This window comes from Myotis daubentonii, chromosome 16 (genome assembly GCF_963259705.1).
Source record: "Myotis daubentonii chromosome 16, mMyoDau2.1, whole genome shotgun sequence".
NCBI lineage: Eukaryota > Metazoa > Chordata > Mammalia > Chiroptera > Vespertilionidae > Myotis > Myotis daubentonii.
In genome coordinates this window covers 5,511,564-5,524,755 of record NC_081855.1, presented here as the reverse complement: position 1 = coordinate 5,524,755, position 13,192 = coordinate 5,511,564, and the positions used below count along the sequence as shown (strand labels likewise).

Genomic DNA, 13,192 nt, shown 5'->3' with positions numbered 1-13,192 from the left:
AAATGGAAAGTGACTCCCTGGTTTCTAGGTTAGAGGTGTGCCATTTCATAAAACAGCAAAAGAGCATGTATTTTGCAGATGTTTGTGTATTCACTTGTTGTGGTTTCCAAAGAGTGCTCTCTAGCCTGAAAGAGACATAGGAGGTGACATTATTAAATCATTGCTGAACAAGAATGAATTTCAGTCAAGAACACTGAGTCTTTGTAGCTATGTTCTAACTATGTCTTAAGGTTGTTTCAAAGCCTATTGAGTTTTGCTAGTTTTGATTTTATAACATGGCTTGTTAAAACCTCATCTCTACATTCTCGTGGACTTGATTATTTGAATGTGGTAACCTCTTAAGTAATGATCAAAGGTAATTATTATGTTGCTGTATATTTCAAGATTTGTGGCCATAATTCCTAGAATAACTGAACCTGTGTTAAATTTCTTAGCTTGCTTTTTGACTGAAACCATATAAGCATTTATAACTAGTATCAGTTGAGGTGATTTCAAACTAATGTCTGCTGCAAACAGTACTTCAGTGTTCAAACTGATTGCGAGTACCTCATAAAATTATAGACTTTCTAAGGACTTGTAAGGTAATATCTACTTCTCTGAGGAAAATTATTAGGAGAAGACCTAGCCTTGTTACTGAGATTAATACGTATAACTTTGCTAAAAGTTTTTTCATGGAAGTTTGTGCTTATAAACTTAAATTAAACCTTGGGAAAAGAAATTATGTAGACATAAAAAGTTTCAGTTAAATTGCTAAGAATAATAGTCTTAAAATTTTAATGGAAAGATTATGTAAGATTAGCAAGAAGCATTTAATTCCTAAATGAATTTAGTTACTTTAAAATCAGTGATCCTAAGATTTGGTGCCTGTTTGTTTAATTTTCTGTTTATTGTTCTCTAAAATGATGTCAAGATTTGTTGTCTGAAATGGTGTTAAGACTTTAAAAAATGAGACTAAATAGAATTAATGTGGCTCATAAGGTCACTATTCTATCAATGAACTTGACATAACTTTGTATTTTCTATATTTAAAATTTTATCTGAAATGTCAGCTTTTAAGTAAAGAACTCTTTTCAAATTGTGGCTTATAAAAATAATATGTATACTCTGGCTCTTTAATTCACTGAATGGATATTTATTAGATATATAAATAATTACTACATGTTAGATGTTATGGAATGTACTACTATTAGAATGGAAGATTCAACATAGCTAAGATGGCCGTATTACTTAAAGCAATATAAAGATTTAATACAGAGAAAACCAAGATGGCAGCATAGGTAAACACTGGAAATTGCTGCCTCACACAACCACTTCAAAAATACAACTAAAAGACAAAACGGACATCATCCAGAACCACAGGAAGGCTGGCCAAGTGGAAATTCTACAACTAGAAGGAAAGAGAAAAGCACACTGAGACTCAGAGGAGGTGCCATGTGGAAGTAAAGTGCAGAGGTACGGAGGCGCACGTGGAAAGGACTGGCAACTGAGGACACGGTTGTCTTTTTCAATCAAGAGGGAGACTCAAGCTCCCGACTGCTCTGAACTCTAGTTCCTGGAAGTCTCTGGGGAACCAGACTCATACGGGGAGAAACTGGACTGTCTGGCAGCAGCCAGAACTTGAGGACGACTTTCTCTCAGAGGTGCTTGCAGCGATTACTGCGGAACAGTAAGACCCGGGTCCTTTAGGGCAGGGCTGAGGATCAGCCATAGCTGTTTGCTCCACCCTGTCGATTCCCTGAGACCCTGCCCCACCCAAGCTGTGCACAGAGGCTTTTGCATATGAATGCCCTGGCCCTTTGCAATCTAAAATTACCTAACTAACTGCAGCTGGGTCAGAGAGACCCAGAACATCCAAAAAGAAGGCCCAAGGCCCCAGAGCAGCTTGCATTGCTTCACAGCTGGGCCTCATCTGGGCACCTCCAAACCCCAAACAAAGAAGAGGAATCTGCAGATCTCTCTGTAGCTCCTGCTGGGTAGCCTCAGGCAGAGGCTAAATTAGCACCTCCTTAGAGATCCAAGAGCCAGTATACCCAGTGGTCAGAGTGGAACCCTCCATATTACAACTCCTCAGATCCATAAGGGACACACTCAGGGGGCAGACTCAGTGAGCACCAAAGCCCCACTGAAGCAAGTCTTGCTGCATAAGGGTGTCTCCAGCACAGAAGTTCTCCCACCATAGACACAGCTGATTCTCACAGTCAATTGGCCTGGAGGTCAATTCCTCCCAGTGATACCTATAGCAATCAAGGCTCAACTACAACAAGACTGTGCACAAAGCCCACAAAGGGGTGCACCAAGAGTGTCCACTTCAGGTACTTGGGGAGGCTGAGCCACTGGGCCCTATAGGACACCTAGCATACAAAGCCACTCTATCAATACAGGGAAGCAGCCAAAATGCGGAGACAGAGAAACAGTTCACAAATGACAGAAATGGAGGAAAGCAAATGACTGGATACAGAGTTCAAAACCATGGTTATAAGGTTTTTCAAGAATTTTCTAGAAACCACCGATCAATTTAGTGAGACCCTCGAGGATATGAAAAAGGACCAACTAGAAATTAAGCATACACTGACTGAAATAAAAAATATTATACAGAGACCCAATAGCAGACTAGAGGATCCCAAGAATCAAGTCAAAGATTTGAAATATGAAGAAGCAAAAAACACCCAACCGGAAAAATAAAAAGAAAAAAGAATCCAAATATATGAAGATAGTATAAGGAGCCTCTGGGATAATTTCAAGCGTACCAACATCCGAATTATAGGGGTGCCAGAAGAAGAGAGAGAGCAAGATATTGAAAACCTATATGAAGAAATAATGACAGAAAACTTCCCCTACCTGGTGAAAGAAATAGACTTACAAGTCCAGGATGCACAGAGAACCCCAAACAAAAGGAATCCAAAAAGGACCACACCAAGACACATCATAATTAAAATGCCAAGAGCAAAAGACAAAGAGAAAAATCTTAAAAGCAGCAAGAGAAAAACAGTCAGTTACCTACAAGGGAGTACCCGTACGACTGTCAGCTGATTTCTCAACAGAAACTTTGCAGGCCAGAAGGGAGTGGCAAGAAATATTCAAAGTGATGAATAGCAAGAACCTACAACCAAGATTACTTTACCCAGCAAAACTATCATTCAGAATTGAAGGTCAGATAAAGAGCTTCACAGATAAGGAAAAGCTAAAGGAGTTCATCACCACCAAACCAGTATTATATGAAATGCTGAAAGGTATCCTTTAAGAAGATAAATAATTTGATGAACAGAATAAACTGGTGAATATAATAGAATCAGGGACATAGAAAGGGAGTGGACTGACAATTGTCAGGGGGGAAGGGGTGTGGGAGGTGCAGGAAGAGACTGGACAAAAATCATACACCTATGGAAGAGGACAGTGATAGGGGTAAGGGCAGAAGGTGGGGTGGGAACTAGGTGGAGGGGAGTTATGGGGGGGGGGAGAGGAACAACTGTAATAATCTGAACAATAAAGATTTAATTTTAAAAAAAGATTTAATACAATCCCCATCAAGATTCTAAAGTCATTTTAAAAATAAATTACACACAAAAAAATTATCAGATTTGTATGGAATCCCAAAAGATCCTGAATAGCCAAAAGAATTCTGAGAAAAAAAGAAGAAAGCCGGAGATATCACAATACCTGACCAAATTTTACTATAGAGCTACGATAATCAAAATCGCATGGTGTTCACAGAAAAGCAGACACGCAGACCAGTGGAACAGAATTGGGAGCCCAGAAATAAAACCACATGTATATAGGCAAATAATTTTTGACAAAGGAGCCAAAACACACAATGGAGAAAAAAAGTCTCTTCAATAAATGGTGCCTGGAAAATTGGAAAGCCGCATGCAGAAGAATAAAACTAGATTACAGTTTTTCCCCATCTAAAAAATTAATTCAAAATGGCTCAAAAATCTAAATATAAGATCTAAAACAATAAATGACATAGAAGAAAGCATAGGTACTAAACTTACGGATCTTGGTTATAGAGAATATTTTATGAATTTAACCCCAAAGGCAAGGGAAGTAAAGGGAAAAATAAATGAATGTGACTATATCAAACTAAAAAGCTTTTGCACAGCGAAAGAACCTGCCAACAAACGAAAAGGCAACCAGCTGAATAGGAGATAAGGGGTTAAAATTCAAAATCTACAAAGAACTTATGCAATTCAACACCAAACAGAAAATAATCCAATTAAAAAATAGGCAGAGGACCTGAACAGATACCTCTCCCTAGAAGACATACAAAAGGCCAACAGATATATGAAAATATGTTCAACTTAACTAGCTATTAGGGAACTATAGACAGTACCACCTTACACCTGTTAGAATGGTTCTTATCAACAAGACAGGTAATAAGTGTTGGAGAAAAAGAAACCCTCAGTCATGACTGGAAAACAGTATGGTAGTTCCTCAAAAAATTATGAATAGAGTTAACATATGATCCAGCAATCCCTCTCCTGGATACCTACCTGAAAAACTCAAAAACAATTATTCACAAAGATATATACACTCCTATGTTCACTGCAGCATTATTCACAGTGGCCAAGGCATGGAGACAACCAGAGTGTCCTTCCATAGAGGCCTGGATAAAGAAGGTGTGGTTCATATATGCTATGGAATACTAGTCAGCCATAAGAAAAGATGAAATACTGCCATTTGTGACAACATGGATGTATCTTGAGAATATTATGCTAAGCGAAATAAATCAGTTAGAAAAGCTAAGAACCGTATGATTTCACTTAGGTGGGATATAAAACTAAAATTTATAGACACATACAACAGTATGGGGTTACCTTAAGTAAGGGAATAGGGAGGTAGTAAAGGGTAAGGGAGGCCAAATATATAGTGATGAAAGATGATTTGACCTTGGGTGGTAGGCACACAATGCAATATACAGATGATGTGTCATAGAAATTTACCTTGAAACATGTATAATCCTATTAACCAATGTCACCCCAATAAATAACTTAAAAAAAATAAAAATAAACCCTCTTCTCAATTTGTAGTAGTAGATTATAACAAATACTAGAGGCCCGGTGCACAGATTTGTGCACCGGTGGGGTCCCTTGCCTTGGCCTGTGGGATCAGGCTCTCTGACATCCCCTGGGGGGTCTTGGATTGCGAGAGGGGGCAGGCCAGGTCGAGGGACCCCACTGGTACACAATCAGGGCCAGGGAGGGACCGTGGGAAGGCTCCAGGGCATGTCCAGCCATCTCATCCAGTCCCAATTGGCCAGGCCCCAGCAGCAAGCTAGCCTACTGGTCGAGTGTCTGCCCCTTGGTGGTCAGTGTGCATCATAGCAACTGGTCAAATGGTCAGACACTTAGCATATTAGGCTTTTATTATATAGGATATGTGTACTCTGACTCTTATTCATTGAATGGATACTTATTAGATATTTGAGTAATTACTACATGCTACATGTTATGGTGTATACTACTATTGTCATTGAACTACATATGTATGTGGGTTTTTGGTTTTTTAGTATATATTAAGATAGTCTGTGACCCTCTTTAGATTTTATTTTATGTAAACTGCATTTTTTTTTCCAGAATAATGAGAAACAAATGCGGCAGCTTTCTGTGATTCCACCTATGATGTTTGATGCAGAACAAAGACGGGTCAAGTTCATTAACATGAATGGGCTTATGGAGGACCCCATGAAGATTTATAAAGATAGGCAGTTTATGAATGTTTGGACTGACCATGAGAAGGAGATCTTTAAGGACAAGTAATTTAAATTTTAAATTATTATCCACTTGAAGCTTACATAGTTAGTAAAAAAACAGCTCCCCGTTTTGGCATTTGAATTGATACTGCAACGTAGAGAATATAGATTTGAGGTGATCTTCCCATAAGTTTATAAGTGGAAATATAGGTAACAGATAAGAACTGGGGTTATGAAGTCAGGTTAAGACATGGGTGGTATCTGAATCATCTGGGGGTGCTTTTTAAAAGTACAGATTTCTGTGCTCTATCATAGACCAGTCCAGTCATTTCCTGGTGGATGGTGCACAGGAATCTATGCCCTTTAAAAGATTCCAGTGATACTACAGTTGTTCCTCAGGTAGGCAGCTAGGAACCACTGGGATTTAGTTGGTACATATTTCTATTCTTGAGGTTTGCACACACACACACACACAACCCTCCGCTTTTGAGTTGTTAAAATGTTTGTCTGTGTGTGTTTGTTGTTGTTGTGTGTTTTTTTTTATGCAGGTTTATCCAGCATCCAAAAAACTTCGGACTAATTGCATCCTACTTGGAAAGAAAGGTGAGAAATGTTTAGCATTGAGAATGTTTATAGTTTTTTATGGTTGCTACTTTGAAATTTTATGCTCTAATACCCCAAAATAGTTAACGGCATCTGATTTTTGCAAAGGGCTTGCTACAGAAAAGATTTTCATGTGATTAATATTTACAATTATATGCTCACAAATCCTTAGCACAGAACACAGACTGATAATATTCATGGTTAATGAAAATAACTTGATATATTTTTCTAAAAACACATAGATTACAATGCTTTTTTAACCTCATTAAATTTCTAATTATAATATGGTCCTGATTTTTCCTGAATTTTTTCACAGTGGGTTGAATGTAGTGTTTTTGGGGAAAATATTTAAAGAGACAATTTGAATGTTTATATATATGCAGTAAGAATAGGAATTTAGTGACTGATTAATAAGAAAGTTGTTGAATGTTTCTGATAGTTCCTAGTATTTTTTATGTAATTTGTATTGCCCATTAAAGTTGTAGACATAAAATGTACATTTTTAGAGTCCAGCTACGTTATGTGTGTTTCATCTCAATTTATACCTTGAGAAAACCAGAGATTTTCCTCAAAAATGTTGATTTTTTAAAAATTTTATTTCATTGGATTCTCAAAAATATTTCTTTTTTACTTATAGAGTGTTCCTGATTGTGTTTTATATTACTACTTAACCAAGAAAAATGAGAATTATAAAGCCCTAGTTAGAAGGAATTATGGAAAACGCAGAGGACGAAACCAGGTGTGTTTCAATACTGTATGGAAGATGTTTCAGGGTTGGTGTAAACAGGAAGATGAAATTGTTATAATAGGAGCTTTGTACTTAATAACATGTACTTTAGGGATTGGCGTTTCTATTAAATTAATTAGGATATTATGAACATGTTTTGATTGTTTTGAAGTTAAGCTATGTATTTTTAAGTGTTATATTTTTTATTTTGAATGTATTTTAAGTTTCTAGTATGAGAAACTTATTAATTAATGAGAAAAGTTTTATACTTCCATGTCATCTAAATCGTGCATGTCAGTGTTAACAATAATAATGTAATTAAATTTGAGACCCTTAACACCTTATTTACTATATCATCTTTACCAGTCTTTTGTTTGAGGAAGGGACAGGTAGGTAAGAGAGAGAAATACAGCATGGTAACCAGAGTGGCGGATTTTATTTCATTTTGGGAGATTAGATAGTTTATATCTTAAAAAGCACTTGAGCCCTGGCTGGTGTGCCTCAGTTGGTTGGGTTTTGTCCTGTGCACTGAAACATTGCCGGTTCGATCCCGTGTGCCCGGGTCCCCTGGTAGAGGGCATGCAGGAGGCAGCTGGCTGATGTTTTTCTCCCTCTCCTTCTTCCTCTGTCTTGAAAATAAATTTAAAAAATATATATATTAAAATAAATAAATTAATTAAATACCTCAAAAAAAAGTACTTCACCTAAAAAGATAGTTTTTAATACAATGTAGTATGTCTTCACAGTTGCAACTCAGTTACTTCTATCAAAGTACTCAGCAGCTGTCACAGCTCATGTATGCTTTACCAGTGAGACTGTTGGGATAATGCAATCACCTGTTACCCTCCACACCCGGATACAAGTCGAAACATCGAATTGTATTCATGAACTTGGACAGCTGCTGACTGTTTATTAGCATTCCTAAATTTCTTAATGGTTTTTGTACACAGCTACCCTGTCTTCCTTTGTCTCTTTGGTCACCAGATACAGGTTGACACAGTTTTTTCATTATTAATAGTTGTAACTTTTGTGTTTTCTGGGTCATTATTTCTTAAGAACACTACCTCATAAGATGTAATTACATATTCTTCGAAACTTATTTCTTGGTCAAAAAAAGTATAGGGAGTGTTTCCTGAGTCAACTGTGTGAAATGCTGCTAGAGGTTGTCAGCTGAGGTGACCTTGATAGGCATTTTCAGTGGATTGGTGAGGGAGTCAGAAATAAGATTATAGTGAACTGAAGGGGATATAGAAGGTGTGGAAGTGGCAATAGTATTAGTGTAGACTTGTTTGTAAGATTTGCTCATAAAATTAAACAGAAATGGGTGGCAGGCCGGATGGGGATAAGAAGGGAGGAAAAGAGTATGCTTGTACATCAGTGGGACTGATAGTGTAGAGACAAAGAGATAGATGCTTGTAGAGCCCTGTAAAGATTTATGAACTGAATGGCAGCAAATTGAATGTTGGTAGTGAGATAGGAAACACTGTTCCACTAAAGGAGCCAGTGCTTTCCCCCTGCTTCCCACCAGCAAAGTGGAACCAAGGTCCTACGTTTTCAACAAGTTTCAGCTACAAATTTTTTAAAATAGCTTTACTAGTATTTCTAATTACGAACTAGTATTTGTAATTTTAATTTTATATTTAGAAATTGTGTATGTTACTGTTTAAATTTTTTTAATCCCAGGAAATGTAAAGGGATAATTTGATGTTTATTATGCCTTATCAATGCTAGATTAACAGTGTCTTGCTTATGATAAAGGGGAAAGCTCTAGTGACAGGGAGTGTCTCTGTGAACTCTGAAACATTTGTCTTCTAAAGTTATTTGGGGTACTACTTCATTCTTCTGTGGCACACTTGCCTTGTTAGGTTTTAGCCATATTAGTGTTTTCCTCTGCACATTCTTGTTCTATGTGATAGCACCCTTAGCATATCCCCAAGTGCATTTGCAGAACTGAGATTTTCCATATGTATCCTCATCTTGACCCGACCGTTAGGAGGCTTGCCCCAAGTAGGTTCAGTTTAGGTTTGGTCAGCCCTCCAACAATTCTAGTCCTGCTCACTATCACTTTTAGGTTACCTTGGAGATTTTCCTTCTAGTTTTATAGTTTTTTGGTTGTTTCACTGGAAATTTGTGAAAGGAGGGGGTTAATAATGGACTTATACCACCATCTCAGACCAAAAGAATCTTATCTCTGTTTCTTAATTGCTTGTGTACTAGTACTTCATTTCGTTGGTGTGAAAATAGATGGACAACTTTTCAGAAATTAGGTGGTATTAGTTTAATATAGTATGGAATGATCCCTAGCTGTTTGGTTCAGTGATTAGTGGTTTGGCTCATGGACTGAAGGATCATGGGTTTGATTCCGGTCAAGGGTAAGGCGTACCCCAGTTTGTAGGCTTGATCCCCAGCCTGGTCGGGACCCAGGTAGGAGGCAGTCAATCGTTGTGTCAGTGTTTCTTTGTCTCTCCCCTTTCCTTCTACTCTCTCTCTAAAAAAAATCAGTGGGTAAAATATCCTCGGGTGAGGATTAACAAAACTATAAAGATAACTGAATGACATTAGAACTGATACCAAATAAGAGAAGAATCCATTGGACTTTTAAGCAGAAGTATAATATCAGATTTTAGTTGTGACAGACTCTTCTGACTGTTCTATTGAGGTTAGATTTGTGAGGCAAGGGAAGAGTGGGGAGAACAGTTTAGAGATTATTTTAATAATCCCAGTGGCTTGGACTTGGCTGTAGTTGGGTGGTGAAGAGAACTGATCAGTTTCTGGTATATATTTAAAGGTAAGGCCAAAGAGTTTTGCTGATGGTTTGTGTGTGGGGGAATGTGAGAAAAACAGTTATCAAAGATAATCCAAGTTTTGGTTTATGGAGGTGCCATTTACTGTGAAAGGCATGGCTGAAGGAGGAACAAGTTTTGTAGGAGGAGCAGATTTCAGGACATGATAAAATTCAAATACCTGCTGGACATCCAAGTGGAGATCTAATGTACACAGTTAGCTATATAACCTTGGAGTTTGGGAAAAAGATTTGGTTTGGAAAGAATAGAATGTACTACATAGAAAATACTTTTAAAAATATCTAGTTATAAGTTAAGAATTTTTAAATTCATGTGTCTTGATTTTACCTTCTTTATCTTACTCTGGTGGATATATCATAGAGATCCAACTAGTTTGAAAAGTCTCTTTACTGGTTTATTATCCAATCAAGTTTGAGTCACTAAGTAATCCCAGAGTGATTAGGGCACATTTATTTCAAGACTCTGTAGAGCTCCACTGAAGCACGTTCCATTCTTTCAGTTTTTGTCTGCCTCTCCCTTCCCCCACTCCTCTTACCCATAGTAAACTATTGACGGAAAGATTCCAAGTTTGTGAGCTTGGATTTTTAACCTATTATTGCCATAAAGTAACTTGCTTATTATTTACAAGAGGCCCGGTGCACAAAAATCGTGAACTTGGGTTGGGGGGGTCCCCTCAACTTGGCCTGCACCCTCTTGCAGTCCGGGAGCCCTTGGGGGATGTCCAACTGCTGGGGAGCGGGCCTAAACCAGCAATCAGACATCCTTAGCCCTAGCATTGCTGCTGTACTCTCCAGCCGTGAGCCTGGCTTCTGGCTGAGCGGCGCTACCCTGTGGAGCGCACTGACCACTAGGGGGCAGCTCCTGTGTTGAGCGTCTGCCCCCTGGTGGTCAGTGCGCATCATAGCGACCAGTCGTTCCACCGTTTGGTTGATTTGCATATTAGCCTTTTAGTATGTAGGATTCTGAAAGTGAGTTTTTAATCTCAGAATCATAAGGAAATTAGACAGGTAATCATATTTTTGTTAAAAATTGTGTTCAGAAATCATTATTGGCAAAAGATTAGACTCTTCTCTCAAATTGCTGTTAGATACTGCCCAATCCACTTTTACAGTTAACTTATTAACATCCCATGATGAGAATGAGTGGTTTATTATAAATTTTAGTTGAAGACATGATTACCTATTAAAAATTGGAAACCTGAAGCCTACTCTTAAGTGCTATTATTTGAAATCTAGAATTATAAATGATACTAGAGGCCCATTGCATGAAGACTCGCACAATAGGCCTTCCTTCCCCTGGCTGCCAGTACCAGTTTTCCTCCGGCACCTGGGACCCAGGCCTTTGGTCTGGCCGCAGCAGAGAAGCCAAGCCTCGAGGCTAGGCTTCACTGCTCCGGCCACAGCGAGGCTAGGCTTCTCCGCTCCGGCCACAGCGAGGCTAGGCTTCTCCGCTCCGGCCACAGCGAGGCTTGGCTTCTCCGCTCCGGCCACAGGTAGGCTTGGTGTCTCTGCTCAGGCCACAGCAGAGACACAAGCCTCTTCAGTCTTCAGTCTTCAGTCGTCTTCAGTCTTTGCTGGGGCCGGAGCCTTCAGTCTTTGCTCCATGCCTGTGTATGCAAATTAACCCGCCATATTTGTTGGGTTAATTTGCATACTCATCCTGATTGGCTGATGGGCGTAGCAGAGTGCCACCAATTTGCATGTTTCACTTTTATTAGTGTAGATGCCCAGTAATTTAATTCTATGTATAACATCTATAATAATAAAAGCATAATATGCTAATTAGACTGGACAGCCAAACAAACTTCTGACAATCTTCCAGACGAAGCCGGGGCTGCGAGGGCTGAGGCAAGCCACCATGGCAGCGAGGGCTGAGCCCCTTGCATGAATTTCGTGCATCAGGCCTCTAGTTTTGTTAGAAGAAAATATTTTTTCTTTCCAATGTAAACTCTTTATTTAGTAAGTCTGTTACTGTGTGGATAGGATTATTATGGTACCTGTTAGTGACCTATGCAAAAGCAAGTCATTGTTTAGGGACCACATTCTTCATTTCCAGTACTTGAATACTTTTTGCAAAAACTTGTACTCTTCCATTATGTTGACAACATATTCCCTTTTATGTCAGCATGTGTTTTCTTGGCCTTATTATTTATTTATTTAAAATATTTTTAAAAATTTTAATTACAGTTGATATTCAATGTTATATTAGTTTCAGTTATACAGCATAATGGTTAGATATTTATATAATTTACAAAATGATCTTCCTGATAAGTCTATTATCCACTTGGCACCATACAGTTATTACAGTATTATTGACTATATTCCCTATGCTATATTTTACATTTCTGTGATTATTTTGCTACTGCCAGTCTGTACTTCTTAATCCGTTCACCTTTTTCACCAACCCCCAAATCTCCTCCAATCTGGCAATCGTCAGTTTGTTCTCTGTATCTGTGAGTTTTCTCTCTTTTATTTGTTTATTCTGTATATTAGATTACACATATAAATGAAATTACATGGTATTTGTCCTTCTCTGTCTGACTTCACTTTTCATAAAACCCTCTCCCTCCATCTGTCTTGTCGCAAATGGTAAGAGTTTAGTTCTTTTTGTTGGCCAAGTAATATTCCATATATACCACATATTCTTTATCCAGTCCTCTATTAATGGACACTTAGTTTGTTTCCATAATTTGGCTATTATAAATAATGCTTCAGTGAACATAAGGGTACATATATCTTTTTAAATTAGTGTTTTGGATATCTTTGGATCAATACCCAGAAGTAGGATTGTTAGATCATATGGTAGTTACTAGTGGCCTGGTGCACAGAATTCATGCCCATTAAAAGGGGATTAACTACAGGAAATATTTTAATATTGCTATTTGACCTTTATAATAAAAGTGTCAGATATGAAAGAAAATTAGTAAAATGTATATGAAAATAATATATAAATTTATCTCCCACGGGGACATACCGTCAAGTCCCCACCGGCACCCACGGGGACCCAGTGTCAAGTCCCGTGGGCATGGTGAGACCCAGACTTTAAGTCCTGGGTGTGGGTATCTGGCTCTCTTCTCCCTCCGGTCAGAGTCTGGGCAGGTGCCTGTAGGGATGCAGCGTCAAGTCCTGCTGGTGCTGAGAGACCTAGAGTCAAGTCCCTCCCCAACCACACACCTCGCCCGCACGCACACCCGCCCACCCGCATGCGCCTTGAAATCCTGCGAGACCCGGACCTGCCAGTATCCGTGGGAACGCACCATCAAGCCCCTCCAGCACCCGCGGGGATGCAGCATCAAGCACCCGCCAGTGCCACGTGGGATTTCCACGAGTCCTGGAGTCCTGCCTCACGGGCTGGCGCCCCGTGGGACTC

At 38.8% G+C, this 13,192-nt stretch overlaps 1 protein-coding gene across 9 annotated transcripts in view; it reads left to right on the top strand.

Moving 5' to 3' along the window:
* Window positions 1-13,192, top strand: part of NCOR1 (nuclear receptor corepressor 1) — a 244,548-nt gene that overhangs the window by 133,264 nt on the left and 98,092 nt on the right. For all 9 annotated transcript variants that reach the window (XM_059668513.1, XM_059668520.1, XM_059668516.1 and 6 more), the window contains 3 exons: window positions 5,574-5,752; window positions 6,238-6,292; window positions 6,930-7,031. In XM_059668513.1, coding sequence (XP_059524496.1) covers window positions 5,574-5,752; window positions 6,238-6,292; window positions 6,930-7,031 — 336 coding nt within the window. The remainder of the gene's footprint in view (window positions 1-5,573; window positions 5,753-6,237; window positions 6,293-6,929; window positions 7,032-13,192) is intronic.